This window comes from Stegodyphus dumicola, chromosome 5 (genome assembly GCF_044657685.1).
Source record: "Stegodyphus dumicola isolate Sdum_Otavi_A_Nest chromosome 5, ASM4465768v1".
Classification (NCBI taxonomy): Eukaryota; Metazoa; Arthropoda; class Arachnida; order Araneae; family Eresidae; genus Stegodyphus; species Stegodyphus dumicola.
Window position 1 is genome coordinate 141658833 of NC_140772.1, and position 15315 is coordinate 141674147.

At 31.1% G+C, this 15315-nt stretch overlaps 1 protein-coding gene across 4 annotated transcripts in view; it reads right to left on the reverse strand.

Moving 5' to 3' along the window:
- The window catches only part of LOC118181300 (uncharacterized), a 243838-nt gene that overhangs the window by 5211 nt on the left and 223312 nt on the right, over positions 1 to 15315 (reverse strand). For all 4 annotated transcript variants that reach the window (XM_035350406.2, XM_085817136.1, XM_085817135.1 and 1 more), the window contains exons 19-22: positions 12172 to 12269; positions 9158 to 9423; positions 2723 to 4753; positions 1205 to 1395 (exon numbers count right to left, since the gene is read on the reverse strand). In XM_035350406.2, the coding sequence (XP_035206297.2) occupies positions 1227 to 1395; positions 2723 to 4753; positions 9158 to 9423; positions 12172 to 12269 (2564 nt within the window). In that variant the 3' untranslated portion in view covers positions 1205 to 1226. The remainder of the gene's footprint in view (positions 1 to 1204; positions 1396 to 2722; positions 4754 to 9157; positions 9424 to 12171; positions 12270 to 15315) is intronic.

Genomic DNA, 15315 nt, shown 5'->3' on the forward strand with positions numbered 1-15315 from the left:
ATGTTCAACATCAGCATCATCATCACAATTTGAAGGAAGCAATTGTGAAATCTCGCAGCTAAAATCAGCAATCCAGTCTGACAATCCATATGTATTAATTACTTGTGCTGTTTTTATGCTGCTAATATTAGTTGTGCGGTTTTAATTCAACTGTTCACATTTTAAGCCCGATGTGTCTTCTTTCTGTATTGCATTTAAAAAATTGATAGATGAAAAGTGGAAGAAAGTGATTCTCACAATTAAGTAGAAATTACAGTGTAAAAAAAAAAATACAAATGAGTCGATGCAAAATTGGCAAGCAACCCAAATTAAGTAACTTTGCTGCAACATAATTTGTTAAACTTTTAAAGTGTTAAGCACAGATATGGTCTCTGACTAAAAATAGAAACCAATATTTCCTCTTTAAAAGACAGATGCTCTACCGAATTATCAAAATCTTATATTATCTGATGTGACTTGTATTTGATATGGCTGTGTGTGCTCATCATACATATTATAACTTCCTTTTAATTATGTTGCAATATATATAAATTTGTATTTTGATACATTGAATTAATAGTTCTTAAAATGCAGATTGGGAAAAATTTTCAAATACTCTTTTTCTTATATATATATAACAGTATGAATAAATTGTTTATAGTTATACAATTTCATTTATTATTACATCATTTCTTTAAAGAAATCTCCTTTTCAACTCTTTTTTTCTTTTCTTTTTTTTTTTTTTTTTTCTTTTTTAAACCAGAACTATATGTGTGTGCGTGCCAAAAAATTACAATTACATGCATGTGGGTCATGATGAATTACAGCTTGATGCATACAGGCCACAAGACTAAAGAGCTTGGAAAAAACTAATAAACTGTATATCATAATAGACCTATATTTAATTTCCAAAGAAATAATTTTACTACTAGACATAAATGAAAAAAATTATATATTCATTTAAGTGTGTACTAATTACACCTTTTATTGAAACAAGTTTTTGTCAGTGGGTCCATATTAATAACCAATTTTTATAGCCATATCATTTTCTGACAATAATTTAATGTTTTCATTTTAATATAGCATTGGCAGAATTTTTTAAACTGATCAGTTATCTTACAGAAAATAAGGACTAAGATTTGGAATTTTGATTTGTTGTTATGTATATCAACAACTAAAGTAATTTCTGAAATATACCAATATATTCATATAGTATAATTCTTACATTTCATATTTTCTACTTTTTGTCATACTAAGGTTGCCTTTTTTACAGAATCTTGATTCTGGTACCAAGTAACCATTTCTTCATGAAATGTATCAGCTAGAGAGATTCTAATATCCATTTCACCAAATGAAAGGCTTTTATCTTTTTCATCTATGTGTTTCATTGTTGGACTTAATGAATTCTCTTCATAGCTGGAAAAAAAAAAAAAAAAAAAAAAAATGATTTCACAAATTAATTCAAAATATTTACTTCCATTTAATAATTTAAAGACTCTTAAGGACCGTACAAACCCTGGAATTTTATGAAAATGCATAAAAATAGTAAATGTAATAATTAAAGATCTATGCACCCTGTATCTGAACAATAAATTATACTACAATATGATGTGCATAAAGTCAAATATTAAAGCCATTCAAATTTTATTCTTGATGCATATGATTTTGTATTTTAAAAAAGTCAAAAATATTTTGTAAAAACTAATATTCAAAATGGACTCTGATGATAACTCATACTTACATAATCATAAATGAAAAGATAATTCAAAAATTAGAGTAGCTAAAATTTAAATAAAGTAGTAAAATTAATTTTAAAAATTAAAAATTTTTAATGTTTATAATATACTCATTAAATGTCAGTTCAGTGTTATGGGATAAAAATACAATAACATATAGCATGTGATAAGCACTGCTATTTTTTGCTTTGGGCAGCTGCACAGTTAAGATTCTTTTCTGCACAAGTGCTAGTTCATGTTCTTTGCAAGATTATTACATCTTGAATTTGGCAATATTTTAATATTATTTACCAAACAATGCTGCTGTCAGAAGATTTATTCCAAAAAATGGCATTAAGTCCCAGACGTTAAGGTAAAAAATACTTTAAAAACAATATAACTAAATTTCATTATTTTATAAAAAGAGGGAAGAATAAATTTTTAAATCGCAATTTTCAATAAAGAACACATGCTTATTGATGTCAGAAAAATCTTTATTGGAATCTTCAACATTTTTGGACAACTATGTTATGTTATACTATTTATAATCTATGAAATCTGTCAAGTGATGTTATACAAACATAAAAACTTAATTAACAAATAATTTGTTCACAAAGTGTTGCCATAATAAACTGGGCAATTTAAAAGAACAAATGCACTTATTAATTTTAGTCCTTATTTTTATTAATATACCCAATTTATATATAATTTTTAAAAAATTAATTCATAATACATCCAACTAACAATATTTTATGCACATTTTCAGTATTATTGTGATTAGTAAAAATTTCTCTGATGTATGTACCTAAGTTCAAAAATTATTATTTGAGTTTAAGTTACTACTAAAGCATAAACTAATAATTTTCTTCGTAAAATGAAAACACTTGTTCTATTTCCATTGGCAGTGTTATTCCAAATAGCAATATACTACCAACCTATACTGTATCATTAAAATAATACTAATCAAATATAGGGAAAAATACACTTAAGATTATAAGGCTAATTTTAATAACATTAGGTTAACTTACTACATGGCAGGTGATCCTAACTGCCCTGTACGGTCAAATACAGGAACATGGCTTGTGACATCGTGAGACTTTAGTGGTTGTGCAACACTTGAGAGATCATGTGCTTCATTTTGATAAGTGCAATCCCTCTGAGATGCACAGGAGGTTTCCCTTGTGATCTGTCCATAAAAATGGTGCTGATTAGAAAAATCTTTAGTATCCTGTTGTGTTTGACTTTCATTTGTATGAGCAGGTGGTATTATCCTCTGCTGTTTCCTGTGCTTAGTACTGTATTTATAAAAGTCAGCTAATTCATATGGTTTAGTTTCCTCCCAGTATGGCTGAAAGTGACCAACTGACACAACATTTACTTCCACGCTGGGTGAGAAGCTCATATTTTGAGGAACTGGTGGTGACAAAGGGGCACTTTCAACACTTTTAGGAGAAGCTACAGAAACCTGCCAAGTTTGACCTGATTGCACATCATGAGTATCATCTGGAAACATTTCACATCTGGAAGCATGAGTTGCTTCAGAATACGAACTGGAATTGTGAGAATACTGGATTGCTAGTTCAGGCATATCACAGTGCGATTCTGAGTAAACTGTGCAAGGAGTTTCTCTATAATTCACAGGTTCATGATGATGATCAGTTATTTGTGCATTATGAAAATCTTGGACATTCAGTTTTTCATCTATAAAATTATCTGCCACATTAATGCGACGATTTGGATGTTTAGGAGGTTGCTGTGGTTCGGCAACAGTCCGAGAGACGGTGGGCTTGTTTTCAAATTCATCAGAAATGGAATGTTCACTTAACTGTCTGCTATTTGGAACTTCAATATTAAAACTATTTGAACCATAACTGTCATGCATATAAGAATTGTTAGGATTGACAGGAAGATTGGAATTTCTTGCCAAACTTACTGTATTCTCATAATGATGGTATTGCTTTTCATCTGAATATATGCACTGATTAGCATTTATTTGTTGTCTTTCACTCTGCATCTGCAATGGAAAAAACCCTTTGGTATTAGAATTATTTTCTTCTTGAGTATTCATTAAGCTAGACTGTGAATGTAAGAGAGGGGGAGAGTTTTGTAAAGTAGAGGCACTACTTGTAGGAAAATCGTGGAAGTCATCAAAGTAGTTCTCTTGAGTTTGGAATGTTGCATAAGGGCCAGCAGAATAATAAGGGTCAATAGATGGTAAGCCATTTTCAGCCCATTGTGCCTGCTGATGGCAGAGATGATTATCAGATGCTTCAGAATGTTTTGGCTTATGTTTTTTAGTCAACACTGGAGAATCCAGAGATGTCTCTACCCATTCTTTTGTTTTAATTTTCGGTGAAAAATATTCTAATGAGCTTGAAGAAACAGCTCTTTTACTTTCTTGTAACAAAACAGGTGTTGCAATTTGTTTGACATTAGGGCTATTTGTGTTAAAAGAATACTCAGTATTTTCATAATTATAAGAATTTTCATGAAAGGCACCATTACAGGGAAGAACATTTTTCAGCATAGGAACACTGTACACATGAGGTAAATCATTTTTCATTTCAACACTGTCAAAATTTAAATCTGGCTCACTTATGTGTACATGTTCTAATTTATGATGCAAAGAATTAGCTTGAGATCGATGCAATGAATTCTCTGAATAAGAGTGGCTGAACATGTCTGTTCTCGACAAATCACAAGGAACAGATCTTTGACAAATAGATTCACTACAACCTAAAATACCATTATTATCAATAGAATTTGTATCGCAAATGTAATCACCAGCTGCAGATCGACTTTCTGGTAATGAGAATTCTCCAGTTTTACTGTAGAGTCTTTCATCATAGGATGAGGACATAGGAATTACATTCACATATCTGTTGGACGGTTTGTTATCCATGCAACATGAATTTAAATTATTGTCCATACAACATGGATTTAAAGCTTGACTTTTATTATCTAAAGGAAGATCATCAGGATCATTAAATGCTTGACTAGCACGACGATTTGGAACACTGTAGTGATTTGTACCTTCAATGTCAAGGTTTGCTTCAAACCTAATGAAGAAAAAATACCCACTTAAACATATACATGCACATAGCTTTTTATGAATTTATATCAGTTTTCAGACATAAAATTAATAAACAGCAAGGAATACAAAAATTAAATACAGATTGATGCTGTTATTATAATGCTAATTTTTTTCAACATAAAAATGAAACTTTTATATTAAAATACACAATACAAATTTAACTTATTAAACAAACTATGCAAAATATAATAGAAATAATAATGTAAAAAAGTAAGGCTATATTGCTAAGTGATACTTTGTTCACTGCTTGCATAAGTGTACAATGAACCCTTAATATTTCCGATATGTGTGCATACATAAAAAAATTACATTGCCATTAAACCAGGCATCAAGAGAAATTAATTAAATGAAGTCAGTATGGTAATATGACACAGGTCTGCAGTTTGCCATTATCATAGCATCTGTATTTTGAGGAAGATCTTCCATTAAGTTTCAGTAGATCAGGGGTGTTTGTGGGATTCCAAAAAATCCCCTGAAATTTTTACGGACTTACTACCGACATTTTGGAGTTTCGAGAAGGGGGGGGACAGAAATGAAAAATTACAATTATGAAGTATTGAATGACCTAATTATAAAAGTTCAATTAATTACTTTTTTTGCAAAATTAATAACCATAAATTTTCAAACATATAAACTACTACATTTTATGTAAATATTTTAAATTACCTGAATTAACTCTTTAAAAAAAATTATCTAATTTCTGCTGCTTTTTTTTATTTTCTGATGTTTGTGGGCTTGTCTTTCTTTTGTGGTGAACTTCATAATTGCAGGAAGGTTGACTTTTATATGCCTCATTTACAGTTGAAGAAATTTCCTCGAGAACTGCACATGCAAAGGTAGAAGCAGTTTGCTTTTCTGCTAATGTAGAAGTTTTTTCAGAGACTTTTATAGGTGACTCATCTGAAATACATGTTTTTTAAGTCCTCTTGATATGTTTTCCAACTTCTGTTCATATTCAGTAAGAGATCTTTGTGAATTGGATCAGTCATTAGATTTTTTTAGCCATATTTTTCACATGAGGTTTCTTTGGAAGCCATTAAATCATATTTAATAGTCTGCACTGCATCTAGGGAATCAATCTTAAGAGAGGTTCTATAGTCAGTGACAAGTGTATCCATTAAGTTGAATGTACTCTCCACTAATGGGCCATGGAAGCAGCTAAGGCAGGCTTTGACCAATTTAGCCAATGTAGGATACTTATAATCATTTGTGAAATCATCTTTTAAATTAAAAACTTTAGACCAATATTTATCAATTGTACACTTGACTGATTTCCACTTTCATCAGATGTGTAGAGCATTTCTTTGGTGATATCAATATCACTCTGGTATAACCTTATTTCAGCTTCTACTTTTGACTTTTCATTATCACTAAAAATATGGGACATAAAAGATGATAATTTTTCAAAAGCTAATATTGTACTGGTTTTACCTCTTAGCTCTGGATCTAATGCTGTAAAACTAATTAGATATGAATTTTTAAGGGGTAATTTCTGTTTCATATGCTGTGCTGTATTAGTATAAGCTTTCATCAGAGAAATTTGGAATTTTTTTGCTATTGGATGATTTTTTGATAATTTCTTCATGAGAGTGGAAGCTTCTGCACCAGTAAATATTACTTTGCTAGGTAGATGGAATTCTGGATTTGTGACATCAACCTTTAATAAATCATTATAAGATGTGCACTCTATATTTTCTGGCTTCATAAAAAAAGAGAAAAATTTTGCCATCAATTTATAAATACTGGAATGTATTAAATGAAGCATTGGTTTTTTTGTTTCAAATAATTTAATATATGTGTTGAACTCTGGTAATACTGCTGAATATAATGCCATCTGCAATAAAGTTTTGTTTTGCATAACAAATAACCCATTTAGTATTCTTTTTTTCCGAGCTAAAGCATCCTTTGCGAGTTGTTGGGAATGCAAGCAAGAATACACCCCTTCAACAATTTTTTTCTGAGCTGCAGAAATATTTCTTTTATTGTATACAGTTTCAACATAAGAAAAATAATCCCCTTTATGAGTTTTATCCAAGTAGTGAAAATAAAATGCAATAAGAGCATCCCACAGATCTTTGATTCTTTCTAAATCACATAAAATGTACACCCACCTATGGTCTGGTCTCTTCAAGGGCTTAAGTTTTTTAATGGGAAGGGATTCACAGATTTTGAAAAAATTCTCTTTCACTGCAGCTTTTCATATCAAAATAGATGTCATCAAACAAATTTTCTAAGTATCTATCAAAACATGAAGCAAATTTTTTTGCACAGTTATTAGCTGTGTGACATGTGTCACCATCAATATCTAATAAGTGGGGTGCTTTGTTTGATTGTAGTCTGGTTTCAACACCCTTTTTTTTTCCACGCATGGTGTTACACGAGTCCATTAATACACTAATTAAGTTTGCCCATGGAATATTATTATCTTCAATAGTATTAACAACTGCTTTAAAAACAGCTTCTGAATTGCAAGATTCCATCTTTAGAGATGCAAAATGATGAACTACAACTTCATTTTGATTGTTGTCATAAAACTGCACCAATATTGCCAGTATACTTTTTTGAGCATTGCTAGTACTTTCATCCAAATTTAGAGAAAATGGAGTCTCCTTTAAAGTTTTAATAATATTTTCCTTAATAGTTTTTGCGAGCCCATATTTCATCTTATAACATGCAGTAGTCCTGGACATTTCCAACGAGTTTAGTGCCGTCTGATCGCGGCTCAACTGTTTGCAGAGTTCAATTAAATTGGGAGCTACATTGAAAGAGAGAGAATTCTCGGCGATAAACGAAGTTATTAATATCTCTTGGTGTGATTTTCTTGTCACTATATCCAATGGCCGAGCATCAGTCTCCAGTAAGTCATCAGTATTTTTTGAATTAGCATAATTACTTAAAGTCATTGAATGTCTAATGCACTTTGAATATTTTATGTGCGTCACAGTTTCAGAATGATTTGTGAAAGCCTTGAATCCTTCCCCACCATACTTCAGCAGTGAGTTACAAAAAAACACAATATGCTTGTCCAGCAACATTTATTTTCTTGCACCATGTGCCGATGGTATCCCCATTACCATCTCTCCGTTCAATCCAATTCCACCTAAATGCATTCCGGACACCTTCTTCTAATTGTATAATATCGCTATTTATATCGAGAAATTTCATAGTGAAATTCTCTTGCGTACATAAATAAAAAAATATTTCAATAAACGAAACTAAAAATTTACACGTGCATCAATAAATGAAACGAAAATTTTACACAGCGGAGAAAAAAAAGTTGAGAAGCGATCAATGACAAATAGCTAATACGGCGAAAAATCCCCCTTCTCTACTTATTGGCGCCACGCCAGGAGAGATAAGACCTTTGAACCCAGAGTCACGTGATCGCATATCTGGTCGAACGAAGTCTCTCCCTTTTTTTTCTGCCGCGCCTACTTGCTGAAAAGAATCCAGAAGAGAATGTCCGAGAGCCAGGGGGAATGAGTCATAACTCACAATAAGGAAAGAACAAAAAAGAAGTTTTTCTCCCCTTTTCATGCATTATCACTGCCTCTGGAGAAAGAAAGGAAAAGTTTTCACCACACACACACACTGATCTTGCGTTTTCTGCTTTCAAAGCAAAAATTAACCAATCACAGCTTAGCTATACATACGGACCTACCTAGTATATATACTGTTTCACGAGCAATTATGTCACTTCATAACTTCTTCTGCCATGCAAAACCTCTGCTGCTATGTTTACTTATCTAAGGTGACGTCTTATATTAAAACCCATGTACATAAAAAATTATTGTATTCAACTATGATTAAAAAATATTTTGTCTACAAAAAACTGATTTAATGTGAATTATCAAGGAATAAAATTAATTTCGAATTGGCCACGTCTGAAAGTTTTTGGTTTATGCATACATCTTTCTAACTACTCAGTAAAGTCTCTTCGAATGTACATCATTTTCATATACATCAAAAATTAAAGTACCGGATTTCTTCTACTATTAAATCATATATATATATATATATATAGGTATGAAGCATCACTAATTCATAACACACAAAAACCAAACAAAAAAAGGAAAAGGAAGGGCATACCGTTTTTATGGCCATAACCAATCTTTATATGTTTTATTTAAACTTTCTTAATAATAATTGCATAGTTAAGATAACACCTGAAAACTAGCTCTCCTCCTAAATGGAAACAGATCATAATGATTTCAATCAATTTTATTACTTCAGTCACTGATTTCAATAGCTGTTTATCAAGTAATTTTGTATTTTGTAATTTATTTGTAAAGGCTGTAATAAACAATTCCAGTTTTATTTAAATACATCATATTACATGATAAATGAATTCAAAATTTCTAAATAATACCTGTTTCTATAGGGAATACCAAGTGAGGCAATGCTACTGCTACCACAACTAACAGTATCATATTCTGAGGCTGCAGAATATGATGATGAGTTTCTTCTCGTATGTACATTATATGGAAGAACATCTTCATATACATCAGTAGTGATAACTGGAACATGTTGCAAAGACTGATGCCGCTGCCGACATTTTGCTGGACTTGGAGGAGCCGACAAACATGTAGTTTCACTCAGCTGAGGCAATGATGTAGAAGGAGGAACCGAAGCAGCCTATTGAAGAGGGGAGGGGGGAAAATGAAATAAGAGTAATTTTACAGAAAAATACATTCAAAATTTCTTTAAATATAAAGATGTGTGTCTTTTTTTTTTTTTTTAATTCAAATTTATATGATCCTAAACATTTCTCCTCGATGATTGCCAATTTTCAAAAATGATATTCTACTTTTTTCTCTTGCCGAACAGGAGAAAAACGATAGACTAACTGTAGCCCATTTCTTATATAAGGGTCAGGCAGAAGTAATGACTTTTTCCAAGAGTTAGTAAACTAAAAATCTCTTCTTACAAGATCAGACTTGTACAGATTTCATATAGGTTAGGTTTAGTTATACAAAGGACAAAAAGAGCTACCTGCCTAAAGGGAATGATGTATTCATAGAAAAATTGGCTCATATTCATACTACACACGAAGAAAAACCTCAAAAACCAAACATGCAGCCAGCCGAATTCCCAGCATAATGGCTTTAGATACATGGCCAATGGTGGGACCAATTTCATACAAGAAATCATAAGTAATAACGTAATAAAACATGTCCTATTCCATTTTATACTTTACTAGTATATATATATAAAAATTTGCTTGTAACTGTATAAGCTTGTCTGTTTGAAAGCAGCAAAACACACAAAGCTATCTTTGTAGATAACTTTCTAAGGAACACTGATTGGTATTTACTTTACACACAAGAGAAAACATAAAAATACTCTCTATCCAGCCTTTTTGCCCGTATTAAAGAGCAGATTTAACAGATGTATTCAAGAGTAGACTTAACTTATACAGATATTCATTGATAAGGTTATATATGTAGTAAAAGATGTTTCAAATATCAGCTATATTTCAAATACCAACTAGAGCAAGTAAATGAGAAATACTTGACCAGAACATTAAGACTGCTTACTAACCCTTTATATGGTGTACTACATATTATTGCTACAGATTAAAAAAAAAAAAAAAAAAAAAGTCACATTTGTAGTTGTCACCTCTCTTACAGTGTAGAAACTCTTTGAACCTGGAACGGCCAAATAATAATTATGGTGTGCATAGTTTAAGATGGCTATATCTAAGACAGCAAACTGAGCTGTCACCATAGACTGCATCCATTTAAAACATACTGTTTTGCTTTGGTTTTTCCAATTTCTGACTTATGTTAATTAGTATATATATCTTCTTTCAAAATGGGTCCACTTTGACACAAAGATGTCTGTTGCAAACAATGCAAAATGGAAATGATCTGTCTGAACAAAAGCAGCATGAGATATCTGTGCACAGGATGAAATCCATGTCTTCTTTGTATGTTTATAATTATAAAAACTAAATTTGAAGTACCCTCTAACACAATAGTTGCATTTCAAATGTTCATTATGGCACATATGGCTACTAGCAACAATATCAGATAACATGGGCATAAAGCCTACATAAAATATTGTACATTCTTTGCACTGATATTCATACAGGATTCAGCACTAAATTGTGATATGCAATTTATTTATTGAAATGAGATAATTATCACGGCATAATTGTCAGAATCATTTAGACTTTTAATGGCCATGTTACTGACTTTATGTCCAATGTTTTGCAAAAATTCTTGCATTCATGAAATGTGAAAATTAAAATCTACTTGTATCTCCCAAAATAAAATATATTTCACAAGCACCTTCTTTAATACTTCAGTGAAAGTTTTATACATAATAATAACCCAAAAATTAACAATGAAAATGAAAATATTTACATTTTTATAAATGTTTTTACCGGTAGCAATTGCTAACTAATTATAAGGGAAAAAAAAAAAAAAAAAAAAAAAAGCTCGGCAACATATTAATAATTTCCTTTTTTTCTTTTTCTTTTTTTCACTTGGAGTACATGCATAGTTACATACAGTCCTGCGTGTTTCTAAAATAAAACCTTCTCAAAGCCTTGTTAATTTTTTACAAATGAAAATCTATTTTTTCCCACTTCCTTCAATTTCAACACACTGCAATTCAAACTTACATTACTTTGGCAGACTTTTGTAAATATGTCATTTTCATACACCATATTTATTCACATATTTTCTCCCTCTGCCTATTAATTCTACGACTTACAAATTGGAAGGAGAAAAACAGACAGTGCATATCCTTTCTGAAGACACAGCTTAAATGTTAAACCTATAGCAGATTAGAAAGCACACATAAAGATAAACTAATATTATTGTGCATTTCAAAAGGCTTATCCATTTCAATAACATTCTTTTTGCTTAAACAAAATATTTTTCTATTTGAACATTTATTTTATACTGTAATCCTAAGTCAGAAGTTTTTTAAATCATATGCTGAGAGGACTAGGGAAAAATTATGCAAGGGAGAGAAATACGCTAGTAAATATGGTAATCTCTATATAAACACATACGATTCAAGCATCAAAGACAAATATTACTTTTAATATAGCAATGCTATTTTTAAATGCACAAATAAGATCTTCAATGATTTTAGCTTACTTGTTATGTTATGGTCTAGAAGCTTATAAAATAATTGTATTTATGAATAGCTGTCAAATATGATAACTTTTGTACTAGTTATGTGCTATTACATAATAAGAGAAATAAATAGCAAATATTTCCTTTTTTAATTTTTTAAATATCTAATTCTCCCATTTTTTAATTTCTAAATACATTAACATTTTTTCTTACTACTTTTACAAGAAACTGCTAACAGCAACCAAGAATATTTAAGAAATGTATATTACACACAACAAAGAAAAACACTTACATTTAATGTTGAGTTAAAATTACTCTGATCAGAAATTGAGTTATCTGAAGAAGAAATAGGTAGACCTAGACGATTTATTCCACTGTCATCAACTGTACCTATGGTGAAAATTAATATATGAATCTCAAATGCATTTGAATATCAAACTTTTTATAAAATCGATTACAATTTAGAATATCTTTTGTATAATATCAATGTTTTAATAAAATGCACACTTATAATTTCATAGCAATAAAAGGTTGCTAAGCATGAATACTTTAAGTAAAATTTTGCAACATTTTTCAGAATTTTTAATTAATTTTTATTGAATTGGGGGAGAAAAAAACAGCATTTATTTTTTAACAACAAATCCCTACAGATGCACTTTCTTAGGACAACAGTTGTTACACAGAGTATTAGAAACTAATATCAATGCAGCATCTGCTATCCCGAATTGTTAGTAGCAATTTACAGTACTACATTTGACATCAATAGAATCCAAGAACTGTACTGTCTGTTACTGTGTATAATTTATCCAATTACTGCACTGTCTATAATTTATAACTGTTTATTATTTATACAAGTACTGTACAATCTACATGCATGTTCCAAGTATTAATGTGAAAAAAAGATACACACAGTGAAGAAAATCCATTATAGGCAGACTTAAAAACTACATCCTTCCTATTTAGATTCTAATTTATTGCCTGAAAGAATTTTTTTTTTTTTTTTTTTTTTTTTTTTTTTTTTTTTTTTAAACCTAAAAGAGAAGAAATGTTGAACTTATGATCTAAAAGCCACTGGTAATCATAATATATACTGATTTGGAATTTTGGAGGCATGCAAAACATTATCTACAAAAGAGAAAAATAATCATTAATTTAACAACTACATTTATCAGCATATTTTTTGGCCGTTAAATTAGCTGTAATATTACATACATATTTCCCCCTTTCAAATGTCCTAGCTACAACACTCACATACATTTGATTGCTTGCATGCAAGATTTGCTACTTGTTTTCCAAATAGAGGCCAACTGACTGCTTAACACCAGAACTGCAGCAGTGATGAAACTGACCATTTTGAAACACTATGTCCATGTATCTTTCACAACATATTAGCTCTGAAGGTGAAATTTTATGACTTTTCCTAAAATTAGTCAAATATGCAGCATAGAAAATTTCACTACCAAAAAATACTATAATTTCAATTTATGAGCAAAAAAGATTTATGCAATGCATATCACATGCTTATACCTAGAACTTCAGAAGCGATCAGTTTGACTGCCCTATCAATATAAAACACTGAAAGCCTACAGCGGAGGGGGAAAATATCTTAAATAATCTTCATAATAAAAGAAACTTGTAATCTTCATAATAATAATAAACCTTTCCACATTGCACACAGCATAATATATCCATATTTCCCAATAAAAAGTTAAAGGATATCATAAACACACCTTTTTAGGGTGAGAGAAAAGATTCTTGAATATGTGCTCAGATACTTACAAAACACAATACAAGCTACTAGACTGTTAGTTTATCATTAATTTGATACCAGAGAATCAGCTCATTAAGCATGTTTGTTAGTCTTAATTTATGTAAAAATTCTTTTGAAAATACTTATAGTTCAGGGAACCAGCTTTTGAAAAATTAATATGCTTTTAGTTCTCAGTATTTTTCTTTTTAAAAAGTAAATATACAGTAAAATTTCAAGTCTCATAAGCCACATGAAAATATTTCAGAGCATCACTATACTGAACATTAACAGGATCTGTACTGAAATTCATCTCTGGAGGGATAAACTAAATACTATGATAACTAAGACTACTTTGGGGTGGCATTTCATGCTGTACACAAATGAGGCAGATCACATTCATAGATCACCTTTTTATATACTACTCAATATTGGTTGGCTGAAATATTTTACAATAATTTTTTGATTTTGCAGAACTAAATGCATAACTGTTTATGAGAATGTAACACAAAGTAAAATATCAAGAAGAAACTTCAGGCAAAGGCTTGTACAGGAACTTTTGAAGAAATTTTTTTTTTCTTTTTTTCCAGAAGGAAAAGCAGCATCTTATGCCTCCTAAGCAGAAACATGCAGAGAATAGACTTTTAAAGATAGTCGAAAACATGATCATTATAAGCAAAAATGGAAAAACAAAACATTAAATATTGTAAAAAGTGTGAAAATCCTGATCTGGAAAAGCATGCAGATCCAAATTATTAAACACCGTAATTTACTATACTTAGAGAACTGGAAATATTTTCTAACACAATTTTCCACCACAAGACATCTTTTCCTTTTAAAATTCCTTACTTCGTACTAATTGTACACTGTGGGTCATTAGAATTGCTATGCCATGAAGGAGGCATGCAATAGATACCTAATTTGCATGAAAAGTACTACATGCTGGGATATGCAAATGATTAGCATTCCAGAACATGCATATAAGGCAAGTATGAATAACGTCATCTACACTGTGTATGAATTCGAAGACTGTACAGTGAGTTTCTTATTTGGAAATTGCATTTGTGTCGCGGATGTTCGGGTAAAGGTCATGTTATGCTTTGTGAAAGAAGGAGAAATTCTAGTACATGTTGGAATTTGACTGCAGCATGATTGTGACCTATTCATGCAGCACGATCATGGGACAGCAATAAATTATTTGGCAATACTATTGCTTATGTTGATCAGGAGCTTATGCCTGTCAGGCAAACATCAAATTGTTGCATACATGAGAGCCATACTGAATACCACACAGGATCTCGGTGGTCTCAAACCACTAATGTCCAAGAGAACAGACATGAAGTTTTGTTGGCCTCGTGGTATCATACAGCCTTGTCACATTCCCTTTGGCTCCTGTGCTGGACAACAAATGTCTGAACAGACAATTTGATGATGTCAACTGCACCTCAGACTGTCAGTATAGCGACCATTGTTGTGACCTCCCTTGATGTTGCAGCAGAGACAGGTGCACCTACAGTAGTGTGATGAACAATAACAATGGACAAAGGAGGGGCATACCACTGATTTTGCAGACGAATTCCAACTCTTCATACAGCACCATGATGGATACTGCCAGCTTGCATTCATCATTATCATCATACAAGACCAGGACCTACTGTGATAGTACAGGGTGCTGTTGGATACACATTA